Below are 20,188 nucleotides of genomic sequence, written 5' to 3'. Positions count from 1 at the left end.
TCCCTCTTTCCCTCCTCACATTTAGAGGGTTTTGTCTTCCAGTACCTTCCTAGTAACTCCTACCCACAAATGATTTTACATATGCAGAGGCTCTGCAGACCATGGTTACATCTTTACCACTCTGAGCTAACAACAAATAAGCCCAGAAATGACTATTTTTAACAGCCCCTCTCAAAACAAAACAAAACACCAGTGTCTCTCTCCCTGTAGCCCAGATTGGCCTCAAACTTGCTATGTTGCCAGGATAATCATTAATTCACTCTCTGTGGCCTTTGCTATTGGCACAGCGTCTCTTCCCTTGCTCACTCTCCCCTTCCAGGTGCCTACCAACCCCCACTGTGATTTGGTCACTTGGAATCACAGTAGTTTATTTTCTCACTGAGCACTTCAAGAACAGGTTTGGTGTTGTCCTGCATCCCTCTGTCCCCAATGGACCCTACAGAGCCTGGGATATAGCAAGAGATCAACTATTGGTTGTCCAAGGATTTCAAATGTACCAGCATGGTTCCTGTGTGCTTTTATGAGACCTCTGTGGAGCCATCTGTTTCCCTGAAAGGACTAGGCTGGTCAAGGCCATGTGTGAAGTCCCTGGGATAGGGGATAAGGACACAGATTTGGAAACAGGCTGTGTAGACTTATAGTCCCTTTTCAAGGGACCACAAGCAGAGAGAACGGTGGCCCTCATAGCTGGATGGTGACCTGGGCCTGGGAGAGCAGAGGAATATGAGTATCCTAAACATGGGACCTTTCTGCCCCCTGGTGTTCACTGTGAGGAAAGACAGTGGTAGTCATCACCCCAGGAAGTCACCTGAAAGTCAGAGGTAGGCTCCATCATGTCACCAAGCTCCCCGGGGCTGAGGACTTGATGGGTAGGTGATCCAGCAAGGGAGAAGCCCACAGTTCAGCAACACTTGTAGGGCTGAACTGTGGGCTTGACACCCAAGGGCCGGCAGGACTAGAACACTAGAGGGCACCACTTGCTGCTGCTTCTGCCTGCCTACTACTGCCAGAGAAAAGAAAGTGGCTGGAAATCAGCACTGGAAAAGCTTCTAGCCTACCCACAACTGATTTCTATCCAGGCGGAGAGCCAAAGAAGCTTCTGCCAGCTGACCGCCTCAAACATTACCTACCTAGAACTCACTTTCTGCTCCAGCCCAGCTGCATTTGACCTGCTTTTCCATTCCTTTTTCTCAGGATTCAAATGGAACTTGCATTTCCACATTCCATTATTCCTCTCTGTCCTGCAAGCATGGGAACTCAGATCCTGGGTGTGGGACTCTCTTTTCCTCACCCTACACTCAATCAGTCCCCTGAAACCCTAGTCAGCCCTGGTCATATGCCCTGTATTCCAGCCAATCTTTCTGTGACTCTGAACCCCTCAACTTGGGCTGCTCAATGGAGTCACTGAGGGTTGCCTGTGTCCCATCTCTGAGATCCTGATTTAGTGGACTCAGGGTTTGGCTTTAAAGGTTTTCCCTGGGTTTCTATTGTGTAGCCACATGGTTGAGAACTGCAGTTCATGGCCAAGATTCCACACCCAGAATATCCTGGAGTTTATGAAGCTCAACCAAGTAAATTATACTAGGGTTGTCTTTACTGTCATCCTTGTAGAGGACATGAACAACATCCAAAGCTAATAATCAGGGCAGAGGCCATATGTCCCAAGGTGCCCCAATCCTGCTTTGCCGAGCTCAATGAGAAAAATCATCATTAAGCCACCTTATCTCTGCATGCTCCTGAGATTTTCATACTGATGTATCCTAAGGGCAGATGGAACCAGTGAGGCACAGGATGGACCATCAGACAAGTAGAGCTAGCTCCCCTGAGCTTCTGGTCATGCTTTCCCAAGGCGAACAAACCGCAGGTGCCTTGCCTGCTCTGGAGAAGGTCTGCCAAGGCACCTGGAGTGTGCATGAAGGTCCCTGCTAGGGAGTCTTGGCCTACCTTGCACTGGTCGAGTGGTGTGTCCTCTGTCTCTCGGAAGACCACACTGAAGGAGATGCTCTTGGGGTCAGAAGAGAAGACCCAGCTGATGGTGAGGCCAGGCTCGGTCACGGTGATGGGGATCAGGCTGTAGGTGCTAGACCTCACAAACAACTCCCTGTTGCCCTCCCCAAAGTTGGTGATCTCATCTACTGTGAGTGGTAATTTGATCCTAAAATAAAAATGCAGAGGAACCTGATCCACTGGATTTTCTGAAGCTCTGAGACAGCTGAAGATTTGAGACTCTTGAGAGGGTAAGCCTGGGCCCCCTGACCAACATATTTATAAGACACTTGACAAAAGCTATGTTCTCAGTGGTTACTACATGGCTGGCATGGTTTAGATACTGAGTCATAGCTGTGAAAGACACAGTCAGTCCTTGCCCATGTGGGGCTGAAAGCTTGTGGAAACTATGTGGTCAGCTTGACTTGCTTTGGGTTTCTCATGGGCAGGACGTGAGGTATCCCTTCTGCTGCTCTAATGGCTCCTTTGATCCAATTAGAAATACCTCCTACCTCTACCACAGTTCTTTTTGGGATAAGGGGGTGGGGCTGAATGGGAATGGTGTGTGTGTGGGGGTGTTGCTCACAGAGCACTCTGACCTCCTATAGGCAAGTGTCCTTGGTTCACTTTGCAGGGCTGGGGGCAGGTGGCAGTGGTGTGATGGTGTGAGGCTGAGCCACCACTGCTGTATGACTGGGCAAGATGACAAGGATGAACCTGACTAGGTAGGGAATCTGCAGCTGCCTGATTCAAGGCTAACTGAGTGATGTTCCCTCTATTCCCCAGTCACTCAAAGGCAGCACGGATAACCCAGGATTAAGGAGACGGGGGCCTTCAAGGCAGGGTTGAGATTTTGGCTTAGTTCCTCAATAGTGAAGCAAGCATTCCCTCTTCGCTCCACAATCTTTAATGTTGTCACAATGGTCATGTGAGGAAGGCATGGTTGTTCCCATTCTATACATGTGGAAAATAACACTCAGAAAGACTGTAAAACCCAACCCAGGTTATGCAGGTCTGATCCAAGGCCATTACCTTTCTACTGCATGTGCCTGTCTTACCAGGAGAACTTATATTACTGTCTCCTTAACATAGGAGGAAGATAAAGCCCAGAGAGGTTAGGCAATTTGCCTGGGGTTGAACAAGGAAGTGTTGAGAGATTTCTACTAGCCTCCAGAGCCATGAGGATGGTCAATGAGAAGAGCAGTGATTAGAAAATGAAAGGTCTAAGGGCTGGAGGGATAGTTAATACTATCCACTGCTCTTGAAAAGGGCCTGAGGCACGTTCCCAGTACCCATGTCAGGTGGCTCACAACAGCCTAAAATTCTAGCTCCAGAGGATCTGATGCCCTCTTTGTGCCTCCAAAGGCACCTGTACTCTTGTGCACATACCACACACAGGGATACACATATACATAAAAATAAATCTTAAGAAAAACCCTAAGCCCTCTAAAAATATATTACTTACCTTTGTGAGAGTTTTATTCCATATGTTATTTGAGTTAATTATTAATTAAAAGCTTGTCCTCAATATTTATAATTTAAGAATCTGAGACTAGGTGGGAAACATCACAGTATCACTGACTGACAGACTATCCTACTGACACTGGGTCACTTCATAACCTTATACTCCACATTTTCCTATACCAGTCACCTGAACTGTGCCTTACATATCTCATCTTGTAGACATAATCCACTCTGTGAGAGGATAATACCCAATGTCTTCAAAGGAGATGCCAACTGTACTCTAATATAAACTTAAAAGACTCATATCACAGCATCAGTTTTCCCTAGGAACTGAAGAGATCCTAGCTTACATGAGCCAAGGGAACCAACAAAGCCTCCGTGTTCTGAGATCACCTACTCTTAGCACGTGTTCAGATTGTTGTGTAATGCACCTGTTGAGCTTTGTTTGCCGTCACTCTTTAAAGAGGCAGAACCCGCTTCAAAGCATCACCACACTCCATGCCTACCATTCTCATGAAGCTGAGCTACTCTCTGCATCCTCTTCATAATCCTCTCAATGATTTGCCTTGGATTTCATTTGTTGGAATACTAATTTTTCTTAGCTCTTCGAAGGTAGGTTTTCAAAAAGCTTTATTATGAACATTTTCAAACATTTCCCTGTTCTTCCCTAATAAGTAGAGCTAAAACACCTGGAAACACTTCAGTAGACAATTCCAGTCTAACTGAATGGCAGAAAAGGCAGGCACCTGGCCAGAGACCTAGGACTGGAGGGAAACCAGAACAGCTGGACAGTGCTGTCTACACACAAGTCAAAACTACTTGTCATATTAAGAACCAGGAAAGTCAGCAGACGCCAACACTGGCATTAGCCAGATGTTGGAACTATCTGATAGGCCATCACAGACATGTCTCAGTAATCATTTCAAATGTGCTTGGGATAAGCTGGCCTTGCACTTAAACTCATGATCCTCCTGCCTCTTGTGGGCTGAGACTGCAGGCATGCACTATCATGCCTGGCTAAACATAGTGCTTTTTTTCTTTCTTTTAAAATTATATTTGAGAAAGGGTCTTATTATGTTGCCCAGGCTGGCCCTGACCTTGAGATTCTCTTGCCTTAGCCTCCCAAGTACCGAGACTATAAGCATCTGAGTGACACCGTGCTTGATTCAAATACTCTTGCAACAAAGAAAAAGTAAAAATGAAGAAAACCACCAAAGAAAGAGAAGATTTAAGAAAGAAATCAAGTGAAAGTTTTAGGACTAAAAAGTCTAACTAAAGTTTTAGAAATATCACTGATGGACTCAAGTGTAAATGAATATGACTGTTAAACTTGATAGAAAAATAAAGATTGGAACAACACTCAGAACAGAGGCTGGAGATGGGGAGAACAGAACCTTAAGGATCTGCAAGTAACATCAAACTAACAACCAGCAAGCAAATCAATCACTGGAGTTCCCAAAGGAGAGGGCAAAGAACACATCTGAAAAATACTCAAAGAAGTGATGGCTAAGCACATCTCAAATTTGGTGAAAGGCACAAGCCTCCAGATCCAAGAACTAAGTAAAACTCAAATAGGAAAAACCCACAGAAATTCATGCTAAGCTCTATCCTAGTTAAATTTCTTTCCAATATATATTTTTACTGAATTTTTATGCATTTCCCGGACAATACATCGTAATCATATTTAGACCCTCCCCCCCTCCTATCTATTCCTCTTCCCATAGCCCGCCCACTCCACTAGATTTCATGCATTCTGTCATATCTGTTAAGTCTATCAAGTCAAGTTTGTGTGCCCAGATGTCCCCCGGTGTGAGTCCATCCACTGGAGCCTGTTCAGCCTGTCTAGTGTTACTCCCTTAAAGAAGATCAACTCTCCCTCACCCAGCAGTGAGCAGCTGTCAATAGTTCTTGGCCAAGGTTGGGGCCTCCTGCTCATTTCCCCAGTTCTATGTATGGGTCATGTGCATGCTATTTCTATTGTTGTAAGTTCATATGAGCAAGTTCCCATAAGCCTGAAAGACTGTTTCCTTGTTGTCATGTACCACCCCTGGCTCTTACAATCTTTCTGTCCCTGAGCCCTAGGTGGGTGAGGTTTAATATAGAGTCCTAGCCAGGGACACTCACTCTACAGTCTTTATTCTCTACACTTTGGCTAGTTGTGTCCTTCTGTGTTAAATGCCCTCTGTTGTATGGGGAAACTTTGCTGGTAAGCATTAAGAGATGCATTAGTATTCTTTCTACCTCCTGTTCTACTATATTCTGTGTGCCACAGATGTAGAGGTCCTAATTAAATTTCTAAAAACAAAAGACAGAAAAACTTGTGACAGCAGCCAGAGAAAAATGATGCATTATCTTTTGGGGGAATACCAGTTTGAAGGATAGAGGATTTTTCAATTAGAACCATGGAAGCTAGAAGAAGCCACACCATATTTTTCAAGTGCTAAATGAAAACTGTCTTATCTAATCCCTAAAAGATTTTAGGGTTACCTCTGCAGACAGGGGAATATTAGAGTAGCAAAAAGCCCCATTTTCAAACTACACACACACACAGAGAGAGAGAGAGAGAGAGAGAGAGAGAGAGAGAGAGAGAGAAAGTACATAAAGTTGTCAGAAAAAACTGATGGGGAGATAAGGGAGGTGTTGGAGGGCAAGGAGTGGGCATGGATTTGACCAAAACACCTTATATGCATGTATGAAATTCTCAATAAAGTTTTTTTAAAGTTAAAATAAAATAAACCTGAATACATCAAGGTAACTGCATTTACCAGTTAAATAAAAATGAAGCATCAATTAAAATCAAACAACAACAAAAAAAACTGGGCTTGTGAGATGATTTACTGGGTAAAGATTCTTGTTAAGCCTGATGACCTGAGTCCAATCCCCAGGACCTGCATAGTGGGAAGGAGAGAACCAACTCCAGCAAGTTGGTTCTCTGGCTTTCATATGTGTTCTGAGCACACATTAATAAAAAATTTAAAGTTCCTTGCACAGTCCAATGTCTTGAAGCATTTCTCCCATTTTCTTCTGGTAGTTTCATGTTTTGGTTACCTTTAATCCACTGAGTTGATTTTTATGTATGATGAGAAACATGGATGTGAATTAAGTTTTTGCATGTAAATTCCTGTTTCTCCACCACCAAATATAAAAGAGATTGTCCTTGCTCGAACATTAAAAAACAAAAACAAACAAAAAACCCAAAAAACATGGAAGCCAGAAGAAGCCATACCACATTTTTTTCAAGTGCTGAATGAAAACTGTCAACCATGAATGCTGTATGTAGCAAATCACCTTCAGCTGTTTTGTTGACAGCCTGAGAGGGCAGCACAAGTGATTCTATAGAACAGACCATTCCTACCAGACAGGTTGGTTACACCAAATACATACAGTCATCTTTGGAGAACGCTTCTGTTTGTTTGGTATGTAGGTTAACACTATAGATCAAACCTGTTTGCTTATTTCTATTTTCTCAATTTTCTGCAACAAAAGTGCATTACTCTTAGAATAAAACAATTTTTAAAAAGGAACACAGGGGCGGGGAAGCAAGACTACAAAGCTTCATAGGAACTTTTCAGTGACTTTGATTTCTTTATGATAGCATATTATTTGTCAACATCCAAGTACTATGCACTTTAAAAAGTGAGTCTTTTTTTAAAAAATTAAGAATTTTATTTATTGATATGTGTATGAGTATATGAAAGTGTGTGCCTGGTGCCTGTGGAAGCCAGAAGAGGGCATTGGATCCCTGGAACTGGAGCTGAGGACAGATGTCAGCTGCCATGTGGATGTTGGGAATCAAACCTGGGTCCTGTGGAAGAGCAGTAGATGCTCTTAATCACTGAGCCATCTCTCCAGTCCCCAAAACGTGAGTCTTAATGTTCATAAATTATGCCTTAAAAAGTACAAATTGGTGCAGTGAAAACAGACATCAGGGTTAAAACTGTGAGGCCTGAAACACTTAGGAAGGGAAATAAAAGGGCTTACACTTAGGAATGAGGTAGCCAAGCTGACCAGGTAAGAAGGACAGGGCCCTGAGAAAAAAGTCAGTCTCAGCAGGCCCTGACTGGTCCCCACTCACGTGAAGCCCTTTCTGAGTCCCCCCTCATATATTCTTGCTTCTAAAGCAGCTAACTGCAACAGACTTCTACCTATTTCAGAAAGGAGAAGACTCCAGGCTGACCATAGGGGAAGAGGGATATTACAAAGAATGCAAATTTCTTTTATCAAAAGATCACAGGAATGTGACCTCTGTAATGCTATTTTGTAATCTCCCCTACCTGGTAAAACTTTTTGTTTACCAAAGGACCTGATGAAGTCCTGCACCTATGGCTCAGAACAGCCAACTCTCTTCCCCCTTTTCTTAATTTTCCTGGCTTTGATTCTTTTAAAACCAGTCAACCTTGAAAGACTGTGAGGTCAGACTCCAGTCAATGGGGAAAAGACACAGTAGGATAAAAACCTATTATATTTCTTGCTCCATACTTGCATACTACCTGAATGAGGCAATGCACTCTTTTGCAAAAGTAAAAGCTGTCTTGTCATTACTTTCATTTTGTCTGTGTGTTCTTTGCATGGTGTTGGTGGGGTCCCTGGTCACAAGATTTTATTTCCAACAACAAAGAGCTGGATATGAGGGAACCAAGAACTACAACCACATCTTGGTAGCTGAGATAGGAGTTAGCTCTCCACAAGCAGATACAAGAGTCCATGGTAGTCCCATAAACTGGCGGGCTTGGGAGGAGCTCAGAGGTAGAGCTCTTGCCTAGCATGCATGAGGCCCTAGGTTCAATCTTAAGAACAAAAAAGCCCCACCAAAAACTTAAAAAATGTCTAAAAAAAAGTGAGAACAAAGAGGAGACTCTGCCAAAGTCTGAGACCAGTAACAACTACAAAGTTGATGACTAGAGGGCTGTAGCCAGCAGATAGCCAAGGCCAAGAGCTAACAAAGCTAGTCAGAGATAGACAGGAGGCTTCAAAATGTGTCCACTCCCCTAACTGGGTGAGCAGCACTGGATCATCTCCCCAGCTGGGCCAGAGAAACATGCAGACTGTGGGGTTCCTCAACTGACCTGGCCTGTGTATGCTCAGAGAATTAACCAATCTCATAGAAATGATCTCAGTCTGTCTAGTTTCTGCCATAAATCGTGTGTGTGTGTGTGTGTGTGTGTGTGTGTATGTATGTGTGTAAACCCTAGGCAAATAGTTCAAAATTTTTTTCTTCTCAGCACTTCTCCCATTATTGGGAGTTTCTATGAATTTTCTCACTTTTCCTTAATTTTCCTCTAAAGCCTGCTTTTGCTTTTCTTATTCCTACATGTGTCTGCATCTTTTATCAAGAGCCATTGCCTCTAGGGGACTTTTGGTGATGGTTGACTGTCTGACACCCGAGTCCCTGAGTGTCTGAGTTCCTGAGTCATATACACCTGGACTGAGAAGGGCCCTGTCATGCTCAAAGATCTACATCACCCACTGGTGGCAAGACAGAGTCCTGGGTGGGGCCAGTTCTGGCTTTGAGAGGGTCACTATCTGTCCAGCAGACTCTTCTCCTGGGATTCCTCCCCACCAGCTCTAGAAGCCTGCCACTTACATCAGCTCCCCTGACTTCAGCAAGCAGATTTCAGCATCCTGCCCCATGGGCATGTCGTCATTGTCCTCAGGGGTTAGTGAGTTTGAGGTGGTATCCCTGAAAAGTCACAAAGGAGAACACAGTCATTAGCCATGAGCATACAAACAGCCTTGGTCAGAAATGGGGAGGGCCAGGGTGAAGACAACAGGGGTGCAGAGTGCCTGGGAGGAGTGAGTGTGAATATAAACACTGCCTCTGGACCCAACAGCACTGGCCCCAGGTCTCACAAACAGGGCTGTTCCTCCAAGGCAGGGCCAGTGCCAGAATCAGATACCTCGAATGCACAACAGCACAACAAAATGGTCTGGGTCTAGAAGACGGGTCAGAGGCACATACAAAGGGGGTAATGGAATACACACTTCCTCTTTCCCAATCCTATGCATCATCAAGACAGCAGTAGGAGCTGCCTTGGCATTATGACTGCCCAAGTTCCCAAAGTATGCTGTAGACCAGACCTTGCACAGGGAGCAAGGGTCACATATAGCCATCCCCTGTTAGGAAATCAGTGTATTTAGAAAGTCCTTGTCTAGCTATTTCCCCCTAAGTGGAACATTTTCTCCTGGAGGGGAGAGCTCATGAGACTCACTAAGCTAATGATACTTCTAAGACTCAGATGCTCATTGAAGTTATAAGACTCAAAAGGCCCCTCCCCAAGGTTATAAACACAGTAAACAATGGCTTAGGGGAGAAGACTTTCTTCATAGAGCTGTTTGAAAGCTGTGCAGGGAACTCCAGGGATGCAGCTTTTGTGAATCCCTCACCTATGCGCTGGGCTGAGCTTTCTGGTGAGGTAGCTAAGTTATCCAAGCTCCTATAGTTAACACCAATAAACTCATCAAGCTAGATGGATGGAATCGTTTCTTTGGTCTGTTGGCAGTCTCCTATCTGATGAGTTCCTGTATTAATCTGACCATGGAACATGTTGAGCACCCATTGAATTACTGACCTTCAAATCACAATAGCAGATCAAACTCCTAGTATGCCATGGATGCAGACACAGGAGCCCTAGCTGGGGCCAGAATGAGATAACTTCATTGCAAATCAGCACATTCCCACCTGGGACCCTATTTCTGATATGGCTAGTAGCTCTCATGGATCTCAGAGTCTGCCCAGCTTCAGTCGACAACTCTGCCCAAGAGGGCACCTAGGTCCAAGAAAGAAAATGGCTTGCCCCTTGCCACATGAAGGCCTTAGTCAGGAAGGTCTCCTGTCCAGCATGCCTTCTCCAGATATAATAAGGCCTTCTCAACAGTTCTGGAGGGCTCTCTCCAAATGTCAGTATGTCTCAAACTGTCCCCATCCACTTCTGTCCCTCCAAATAAAGGCTCCTGCTGGCCTGGACTGTAACACATCCACTCCAGCCTTGTTTGCTTCCAAAAGCCCTGTAGCACTTTTGGGAACTCAGACCTTTTCCTACCCCCTCCTCTACTGCTGAATGTCCCTTGAGATGACACTGTACTGTTACAGTAATAAAAAAAGGCTCCCTCAGGCCCGGAAAACCCAACATTCCAATTCATCCAGATCAATGACCCTTAGGAAGAGGAGTTCATTTAAGTGGAATAACTAGTGCATTAATGAGACTGTGAATGTTTCTTACTAGGAATCCCCGCCCCTGCAGTTGCTTACTGGCCAGGCAGCGGTGTAACTTTGTAAATCTTCCTGATTCTCATCTTTTCTCTTTTCTAACTATGCTTTTTCCCTAACACTCTGAGTTACCTCAACATTTTGGGTTTCTTTACTCTAAGATTTATTTGTAATTGTGTGTATGTGTGTGTATGTATACACATGTCTGTTCATGTGAGTGCAGATGCCCTGGAGCTGAAGTTATAGGTGGTTGTGAGCCACCCAATGTGGGTGCTGGGAACTGAACCTGGAACTATTCCTCTGGAATGGTACACTCTCTTAACCACTGAGTCATCTCTCCAGCCTCCTTACTCTTTAAAGCTTCCCTTCCCATCATGGGGCTGCTAGTCTGCCATGAGTCTAACCTCCATGCTGACTTTAAATGGGCACGGCTTCTTTTTTTTTTCCTCTCTCTTCTATTCTCCCCCTCAGGGCAGATACCGAGATTTAGAATTTACCTGCCCTGAAGCTTCTTTTCAGCTCTAATAAAACTGCCCAAGTTTTGTTTGAACCCATTTCAAAATTCTTTTATTAATGAGACTAAGAAGAACCTCAAGAGAGGACCCTATTTTCTCCTGTATCAGTACCAGGCACCTTATATGGGTCTCCCCACAAAAGGCCGGAATATGTGGCTATGCCTCACAAGATATCATTTAAAGCAGAACTGTCAAAGTCAACTGACCATGGCAAGTGTCCAGAACATGATTAAAGGCCCTGTTCTGAACCTTCAGGCCCAGTAGGATGGCGTGTCAGTAAAATGGTGTGCTTAGCAGAGTGCATGGTTCAGGGCAATATGGCACCTCCTTCCAGAGGGAGAACATTAATGTCCATCCTGATGTTGATGAAAGCCAAAATAAGAATTGGGGACATGTTCTGGAGGCAGGAGGCCCCTGAGAGGTAGGTACTGGGTTAGCAATCCGCACTAAAGTCCTACTGCAGCTGAACTCCAAGAAAAATCTCTCAGACAAAAGCAGACTCTGCTGCCAATCTGCAAAGCCTCTGTGCTGGGAGAGGTCTCTGTCCTTAAGATGTGGTTCCTGACAAGCCCTGCAGCCTGGTCACCTTCCTGGCTAAGCAAGGTCCACTTACTCTCACGCTCACTGGCTGCCCCATACTGGGCCACTGGGTGAGTAGTCTGTTTTGATGGTTCTGCTGCATCCCAGGCAGCCTCAGCACTTCGTTGTTCCCTTTCCATCCCAGCCCCAGCCCCACCTCTGAACCTCTCCCTGCCTAACACCCCCTCCTTGCTGCTCTTCCAGCCACTGGCTTCCAGAGCCCCACACCTGAATGACGGACACACAAAATCACAGAACCTTAGCCCAAATGAGAAACAGCTCAGGAGACCATCTTGTACAGTTCCCACTTGATGGCAAGGAAGCAGAGGTCCAGAGCAGAGTGGATGGGCCTATAGCTACTCATTTCTTCTGTTTTTATCCTGTTCACATATGAAATATAAAAAATGAGATAAAGAAAAAAATAGAGAAACTCTGAGCATAGGGACAAAAAGTTTTGCCCACTTTTCATGCATCTGAAATGGTTCTCATCCATTATTTCCGTCCCTTCCATCAGCCTCCCTTCTGACCACATGTGATTGCCTGCAGGTAGGTGATTCAGAGTAGCTTCCTTGGCCCTGCACGAGGGAGACGGTAGTTGGTGGGAATGTGTCCTCAAAGGTAATGGCCACAGACATAAGATTTCCTTCTCAATGGCATTTCAAACTGTGAGCTATGATTCATTTAGTGAACTGAGCCTATGAATTTACTAGGTCATGACTGACATAAAAAAGAAATAAAACAGAAAAAAAATAAAACATACAATGCATGTGGGGATAAGCACTGTTTCATAGGCATATTTTAATGTACATATATGCACACTTAGCTAGTTATGTTACATTCATTAAAAGGCAGAGCAAGTCTGATGGTGGGAAACAGAGGCAGGGCCACTAGGGGGCACTCTGTCTCCTTCTACAGCCATGCCCTTTCTTGTAGTTTTCTCAGAAAGCAGCCCATAAAACCATGTTCATAGGTGAACTTTCTCGTCTCCTCGTTCCAGGAGTAGGGTCTACCACTAGGCTCTGTGGATTCTTAGGGTAGCATGCCCACTCCACTGATGTGGTCACCTTCTAAGGGGATCATCCAAGTGTTCCTGGGAACCCCACTGCATATACAGCCCATGCTTAATAAATGTCTGCATTACGAGCCTCGGTGTTAGGGACTTTCCTATCCCAAATGCCCTCAAAGGAAGATACAATCAACGCTACAGTTTACTAAAGAAGAAAGACGTGAACAAACAAGGCAGAGGCTGAGCCCTGCCACTGCTACCACCACAAGGTCATCAGGAACTCATACCTCCCTGGGCAAGGGGTCATGTGGGTAACTCTAGCTAGGTCTCTGTGGCATTTCTCTGTCACAAATCTAAATATCAGAACTTTCTTTTCATTTTATTACTGGAGAACAATTCTCTAGACTGCTAGGAACAGTGACTTCGCCTGAGGAATGCCTCTTGCTGATGGTCTTTCAAGGTCCCCCTCCATCTTGTCACACTGAAGCAAGAATCAGGAATGCTGCTTTGCTGAAACCCAGGTTCCAGCAAGGGATTGGTGGTCTTCAGGTCAGACTGCAGTGCCTAACAGTACCCACCGGCCACAGGAACAGCCTATGCACTCACCCATCTGTCCACTGCTCACTGCATTGGTGCAGGAGGAAGCAAGCAAGATCCGATGTACACGGAAACATCTAGCACATGGCCGGGCTTATGGCAAAATCAAATGCTAGTTCTAGATCCTGGTCCTGTTCCCAGTTCCTTACTTTCAGGGTAATTTCCCAGAAGGGTCGGCAATGCTGGGTCATGAACACTAAACCAGAATGTATTAAGATCACAATGTTAGTTTGGAGAGATGGCTCAGTGATTAGAGCACTGAGCCAGTGCTCTTGCAGAGAACCTGGGTTCGTTTCCCAGCACCCACATGGCAGCTAACAACTGTTCTTAACTCCAGTTGCAGCTCCCTTTCATGGGCTTTGCTCATATGTGGTGCACTTGCATACATGTAGGCAAAACACTCATACATGTAAATTTTTTTAAATGAATAAAATAAAAAAAAAAAAGATCACAGTACCTACCATTTGAGAGTCAGATCTAGGAAGGCAAACCTGGATAGTTCTAGTTAAGATAAGCATGGTAGGTGGGCACCGCCTGTCAGATGCCCCTGTGGGGGCTCCACCAGGCCTTCCAGCACAACCTAGAAGTGACCTGTTTCCTTATTCTGGGAGTGATCAGAGACCTAAGCTTGTATCTCTGAATCACCAGTTATCCTGGCTTTGGTCTGTGTCCTCTTCTTTAAATTGTGGTAACACCTGCCCTTGGGTCCACTGTGAGACAGCTGCAGCACATGTTGGAGCTACACGCACACACAAAGCCCAGGCCATAGCCTGGACTTTTCATTGGCCTGGACCCAAAATGTTCCAAAAGATGTGACTAGTAAATGAAATAATTTTAATGGACAAAGTCTGCCATCTGACAAGAATCAAACCTACTTACTGCTCTCCTTTAGTTTACAGATGGAGACCCTATTAGGTCTTGACAGCAGAGTAAGTGCCTAGCCAGGAAAAAAGGGAGTGTATGGCATCAGAATCCTGCTTCATATCTGACCCTCAAATTAAGAGGGCCGAGTTTGCTGTGTAGATTCTGCCTGTGGGATGGAAGGAGGGGAGGTCACTAGCCGAGGGCTCTTAAATACTCGACGGAAACACAGACCACATCACAGAGAAGCAGAGGCAGACCTTGAGCGAGCAAGCAAGCTCCTCTCTGGGACAAAGCAACCGGTGCTTCTCTACGGTGAGTCATTGTCTTCTTTTGCTGGGGCTCTCCTATTCCTGCCTACAGCACGGCCAGTGGACATGGCACAGGCTACAAAGTTCCGCTCCCATCCCATCATTGTCATGGCTACTACGAGGGTTAGAGAACGGTGGAAACTACTCTCCTGGTTCCTACAGTGCTTGTAAGCGGATGGGACAGGTATAATGGTGTATAATGGCCAACCCAGGGACATAAACAGTCTCATTACTGTCCCTATTTGATCACCAATAATTTTTCTCTTTTCATTTCCTTTGTATCTTACAAAACGAGCAATTATTTTCAATTATCATTAATTTTCTTTTTTCAGTATCAATTGTGTCGCTGCAGACACTCTGGAAACTATAGAAAAAAAAAGGAGAGGAAATAATATTTTGAAATTATACCAGCTAGAGGCAAATGCTGCTAGAGTTTGGTCCTTTATTTTAAAATTGTAGTCAAAAATATAAATTTTATTACATATCACAGGCTCTCAAGGGTCTATAGAATACTGAATTTATGAAACCCTAGAATTGCAGGTGTGTGGGCATTATTTCTCACGGAAGGTCTACAGCTTTTAAGAGATTCTCAGACAGGTTTGTGGTACAAAGCTAAGACGCCAGCTGTAGCAGCAGCGGCTGCCACCCCAGCACTCAGAGGTGGAAGGAGAAAGGGCGCCATCTAATGTTGATGCAGTAACAGCTCACAAAATGTACTGCAGCTTCTAAAACAGTTAAAAGTGCTCCTTAAATATTTTAGTTACATCTATTTTATGTCTGAGTTACGATGATCAGGCTTTCACATTGGGTCCAAAGCTGTATTTTTCATTTTTATAAATCAACATATGGTTTTGATTATAGATAATGTTCTTATCTTTTTGTAAAACGGGCAACGATTTTGTGTGCACATGCATGTGTATGTCAGCTGCATCTGTCTGTGCATGTGTGAGCAAGAAGGCAGCCGTCCCTGAGTGTCTCTCCTCAGGCACTGTGTACTTTTTTTTAATTGTGATAAGTCCTGGAACTGGCCAAGAGACCAGTGGGCTGGTGAGGGCCAGGGATCTCTATGTCTCTGCCTCCCAGAGCTGGGGTTAGAAGTGTTCACTAGCTGTTGTATGTGAGTTTGGGGGACTGAACTCAGGTTCTCATGCTTGCAAGGCAGGCACTTTACCAATAGCCCAGCCCCCATCTGCCAGCATAACATTAAGTTTACCAATGATCATTTATGACTCTGCACATTTTTAGAAGAGATATGTAATGCTAGTGTTAGGATCCAGCAAATATAAAACAGGACAATAAAAAATCAAGTATGAGTCAGGATAAAAACAGTGAGCTGGCCCATACTCTTAGGAAAGCAAAGCTGTTTCATATTTCAAATGCTGAAAAATAAATTGTCCCTATGTGAGTCAATAACACATATGTACCACTACCTGGCCTTTGCATTCTAGTACCTAAGAAAGCTGTGGGGCAGGGTGTCCACTACCAACCTATCATGCCTGGAGATCTAGTCTTGAGGCATAAGTGTGGACTATTTACTGAGTCCTCTAACTGAAAAGTCAAGGTCCTTCCTTATTGGTGAGAAAGGGCATTGGCCCTAGGGAAGACAGAGGCTGCAAAGCATCAGAGTAGACACTGTTTCCACTCAGGACACAATTTCAGGGTAAGAAGTGACTGCATGGGTTAGAAAGGGAAGATGACGTCATCTTTCACATGCTCTTATCTGGCCAGGGATATTTTGGTTTGGTAATTCTCTGAGGTTCTGCCCAAACACTTGTTCTTCTTAAGACATCTTATGGAACCCACAGTGGTGAGATATGAACCCAGGAGAGTGGAAATGAGTCAGTGAATGGTGAGTGGCCAGTGGCAAGGTTTGCCTGGCACTCTTAGGCAAAGGCTGCTGCAGCTACCCCTACACCCATGCCATAGGTTACGTCACCCTATGTCCCACTTCTGGTCCTTGGTAAGGTCACAGGGCAGAGCAGGGTCAGAGGGAAGTGACAGCCATGGAGGATGAAGCCCTGAGCAAGAAAGGCAGCCATTTGATCTTTGCTACAAGTCCTATGCCCACTCAAACTGGGTTTCCATTTGTGAAGAGACCCACAAGACCTGAACTGCTAATTACAGAAGCTAAGACAATGTCTCCTCCTGGGGACACACACCTTCCTAGAGATTCCTGAGGATGAAGGAATCCTTGGGATCTGAGGTTGTCAGAGATGTCATAAACTGTTAAAGAGATGATAAGGGGGAAGTTTGGGTTGGGGAATGAGGAAAACACTTCAATTCCCTGGTGACAAAGCCAGCTCCATGCAACTGAGGAAAAATAAACAGGAAGTACTGTGCTGTCAGAAAGATGCCTCTTGTCACCTCACAAACCCCCATGGACACCAGGAAGGGAGCCTCCTGGAAGGGGCACTTGGTGACTTTCATGTAATGGAGCAGGGAGTGGTGGGCACTGGTGAGGTCCAGGTAGATGGAGAAAGGCCCTCCTGTTAGACACAGTGCTATGCTTCCAAAAGGCTACTGTGTTCGCTTGACAGCACAGTGGCTTTATTTTCTAGAACTGAGCATAGGGTTTTATGGGATGTGCATGGGAAAAGGCTGGGTGAGATTTTGAGATTTTATTTTTTTTGAGACAGGGTCTCCCTGTAGCTCCAGCTGTCCTGGAACTATGTAGACCAGGCTGTCCTTGAACTCACAGAGATCCCCCTGCCTCTGCCTCCTGAGTGCTGGGATTAAAGGCGTGCGCCACCATGCCTGGCCAATTTTGAGATATTTTTAGGTTTAATGAGGAGTACTTCATCCTGGTTGAGCAGTTCCCCCTACAAACTGGCCATCTTCAGACACTGGTATTACTAAGCATGAGGGTGAGTAGGGTTAGACACGGGCAAGTTGTCTCCTAAATATAGATAACAAGGACAGTGGGGCGTCAAGTGTCAGCTCCAAATATAACTCCTGAGTTCTGCCTCACAGATGTTCACTGGAACAGACATCATGGAGGAGTACGAAATGGACACATGGCTCTTCAACAATACCAGTGACAACAGCCAGGAGCATGAGCGCTTCCTGAAGTTCAAGGAGGTCTTTCTGCCCTGCATGTACCTGGTGGTGTTTGTCTTTGGCCTGGTAGGAAACTCTTTGGTTTTGATCATATACATCTTCTACCAGAAGCTGAGGAGTCTGACAGATGTGCTTCTGGTGAACCTGCCTGTGGCTGACCTGGTGTTTGTCTGCACTCTGCCCTTCTGGGCCTATGCAGGCACCTATGAGTGGGTCTTCGGCACGGTCATGTGCAAAACCCTGCGTGGCATGTATACTGTGAACTTCTATGTGTCCATGCTCACTCTCACCTGCATCACGGTGGATCGTTTCATAGTGGTAGTCCAGGCTACCAAGGCCTTCAACCAGCAGGCTAAGTGGATGACCTGGGGCAAGGTCACATGCTTGCTCATCTGGGTGGTCTCCCTGCTGGTTTCTTTGCCGCAGATCATCTATGGCACCGTGGAGCATTTTGACAAGCTCGTCTGTCAGTACCACAATGAGGCGATTTCGACTGTGGTTCTTGCTACGCAGATGACTCTGGGTTTCTTCTTGCCACTGTTCACCATGATTGTGTGCTACTCAGGCATCATCAAGACCTTGCTCCATGCACGAAGCTTCCAGAAGCACAAATCTCTAAAGATCATCTTCCTTGTAGTGACTGTGTTCCTGCTGACCCAGACACCCTTCAACATCACCAAGCTAATCCAGAGCACAAGCTGGGAATATTACACCATGACCAGCTTTCATTATGCCATCCTAGTGACAGAGGCCATTGCATACCTGCGGGCCTGCCTTAACCCCGTACTGTATACCTTTGTTGGCCTAAAGTTCCGGAAGAACTTCTGGAAACTTGTGAAGGACCTTGGGTGCCTTCCTTACCTGGGGGCCTCAAGTCAGTGGAAGTCTTCTGAGGACAGTTCCAAGACTTGCTCTGCCTCCCACAATGCAGAGACCACCGTCATGTTCCAGCTGTAGGCCTGGCCAGGCTTGGAAAAGGTGGCATCAGAATTCTTAGGAGCATGTGGATGTGATGATCAAGGCTTTGCTTACAGCACATGCATTGTCACAGGGAAGTCACTGAACTGGTATGCAAAGCTTCTCAGATATGAACACACCCTATTCTTAGCACTAGGCCTAATGCTCAAAGGGGACAGCTTAAGATTTTTAAGCACTTTCCTCCTTCCATCCCCAAGAGGATGATGTGTGACTCTAAAAGTCTCAGATTCTCTTTTACTAGGCTTGGGGCTGAAGGGTTAAGAGGATAGCACAACCGACACAGTTATTGATGGCAGGTGACATACTGAGCACCAGAGCTCAGAAAACTCCTCTGACTTGGGCAAGCAATGGAGATTTGAGCAACCTCAAAAACAAGTGCTGGTCTGTGTGGCTCAGACCTGTCACCAGGCATCTAACAGGATGAGCCCAAACTCAGTCTTACATAGGGGTTTGACTTTTGGATTGGTGGATGCTTATGTTTGCTCTGAGTAATCCTGAAAGGTAGGAACTGAAATAGGCCAGAATAGATTAGTCAGCTGAGTATCAGTGGTAAGTAAAGTGCTAGTAAAATGTGTAAAGCAGAGCTTAAAACTATAACAAATCTAAGCAGCGATTTCAGAGTGGACTCTGAGTGGACTTTGCTCATGTAAAAAATGTCATTATCCAATGCTTTCCACTCATTTAAAAAATATGCACACACGTGTCACACATTATTAAGTTCATGAGTAAGAAATAAAATCTTTATTTAAGAGTCTTCAAATTGCTTTTATCTTTAGGTATATTCTACTTTAATGTGGTATGCTTGGGACATAAACCAAACAAAACAAATCCTCACAAAAAACCTCAAATCTACCAGTTGCTCCTGGGCTCTGAGCAAAGGAAATGGGTTAAAACTAAACTTCTGGGGAAGTGGTCTATGAAGGAAATGGAATATACCAATGATAACAACTTTGTTCTTTCATGGCTGTTTCTAGCTCCTGCCCAAGATATGGGGTATATTTGTTTAATGTCTATAATATGGCCCTGGAATGAGGTAGTTTTACCAGACTGGATCGATGCTGACTGGATCCTGGTAATTTAGTGAATAGGCCTAAAGGTGCTTTTTGAGGTATCTGTTTCATCAAATCTTCTATCCGTATTTGGAGAGCTACCTCACAATGGCTGATCAGAGTTCACAGGGGGGTAGTTGCCTTGCCTCTAACCACCAGTTGGTGAGACCTAAAACAAATCTCCTAACCTATTTTTTTTTTTTTTTTTGGTGAGACATACCTGGACAGCACAAGTCCTTTAGGGTTGGTTTGAGGAGGACTTAAGAGAACACACACAGAACACCTAGCATGGTGTGCTGGGGATGGAGCTCAGGTGGTAGACTTTTGCTTAGCATGCATAAAATCCTGGGTTTGAACCAGGACTTCATAAAATTGGGCATGATGTAGCCTACCTATAATCTCAGTACTTGAGAGGTAGAGGAAGGAGGATCAAAAGTTCAAGGTCATCCTCAGCTACTGCAAGTTTGAGGCCAACCTGGGCTATATGAGATCCTCTCAAAAAAACACCAAGCCTAATTTGTAAAAGGTGAAAGGGCCCAAAATTGCCAGTAGTTATTCCTTATACGATCTAGTTGACA

At 45.0% G+C, this 20,188-nt stretch overlaps 2 protein-coding genes across 4 annotated transcripts in view; one reads left to right on the top strand and one right to left on the bottom strand.

Annotated features, from left to right (window-relative positions):
• Positions 1 to 20,188, bottom strand: part of Fyco1 (FYVE and coiled-coil domain containing 1) — a 73,231-nt gene that overhangs the window by 5,171 nt on the left and 47,872 nt on the right. The window contains exons 15-16 of one of the 3 annotated variants that reach the window (XM_008831919.3): positions 9,035 to 9,130; positions 1,945 to 2,155 (exon numbers count right to left, since the gene is read on the bottom strand). In XM_008831919.3, coding sequence (XP_008830141.1) covers positions 1,945 to 2,155; positions 9,035 to 9,130 — 307 coding nt within the window. Of the gene's footprint in view, positions 1 to 1,944; positions 2,156 to 7,205; positions 7,256 to 9,034; positions 9,131 to 20,188 lie in introns of those variants that run through there. The other 2 variants (XM_017797844.2, XR_003849367.1) reach the window with 2 other exon arrangements.
• Positions 14,471 to 19,279, top strand: Cxcr6 (C-X-C motif chemokine receptor 6). The gene is made up of 2 exons (XM_008831918.3): positions 14,471 to 14,530; positions 17,497 to 19,279. The coding sequence occupies exon 2, from the start codon at positions 17,497 to 17,499 to the stop codon at positions 18,538 to 18,540; it is 1,044 nt and encodes a 347-aa protein (XP_008830140.2). The 5' UTR covers positions 14,471 to 14,530; the 3' UTR covers positions 18,541 to 19,279.

Source organism: Nannospalax galili, unplaced genomic scaffold (assembly GCF_000622305.1).
Source record: "Nannospalax galili isolate Female #2095 unplaced genomic scaffold, S.galili_v1.0 scaffold536, whole genome shotgun sequence".
NCBI lineage: Eukaryota > Metazoa > Chordata > Mammalia > Rodentia > Spalacidae > Nannospalax > Nannospalax galili.
The sequence above is the reverse complement of the archived record's forward strand: the minus strand, read 5'-3'. Positions and strand labels throughout refer to the sequence as shown.

Bases quoted from the DNA above. Each gene is read 5' to 3' on its own strand.
- Cxcr6 (XM_008831918.3), top strand. From the start codon at position 17,497: ATGTTCACTGGAACAGACATCATGGAGGAGTACGAAATGGACACATGG.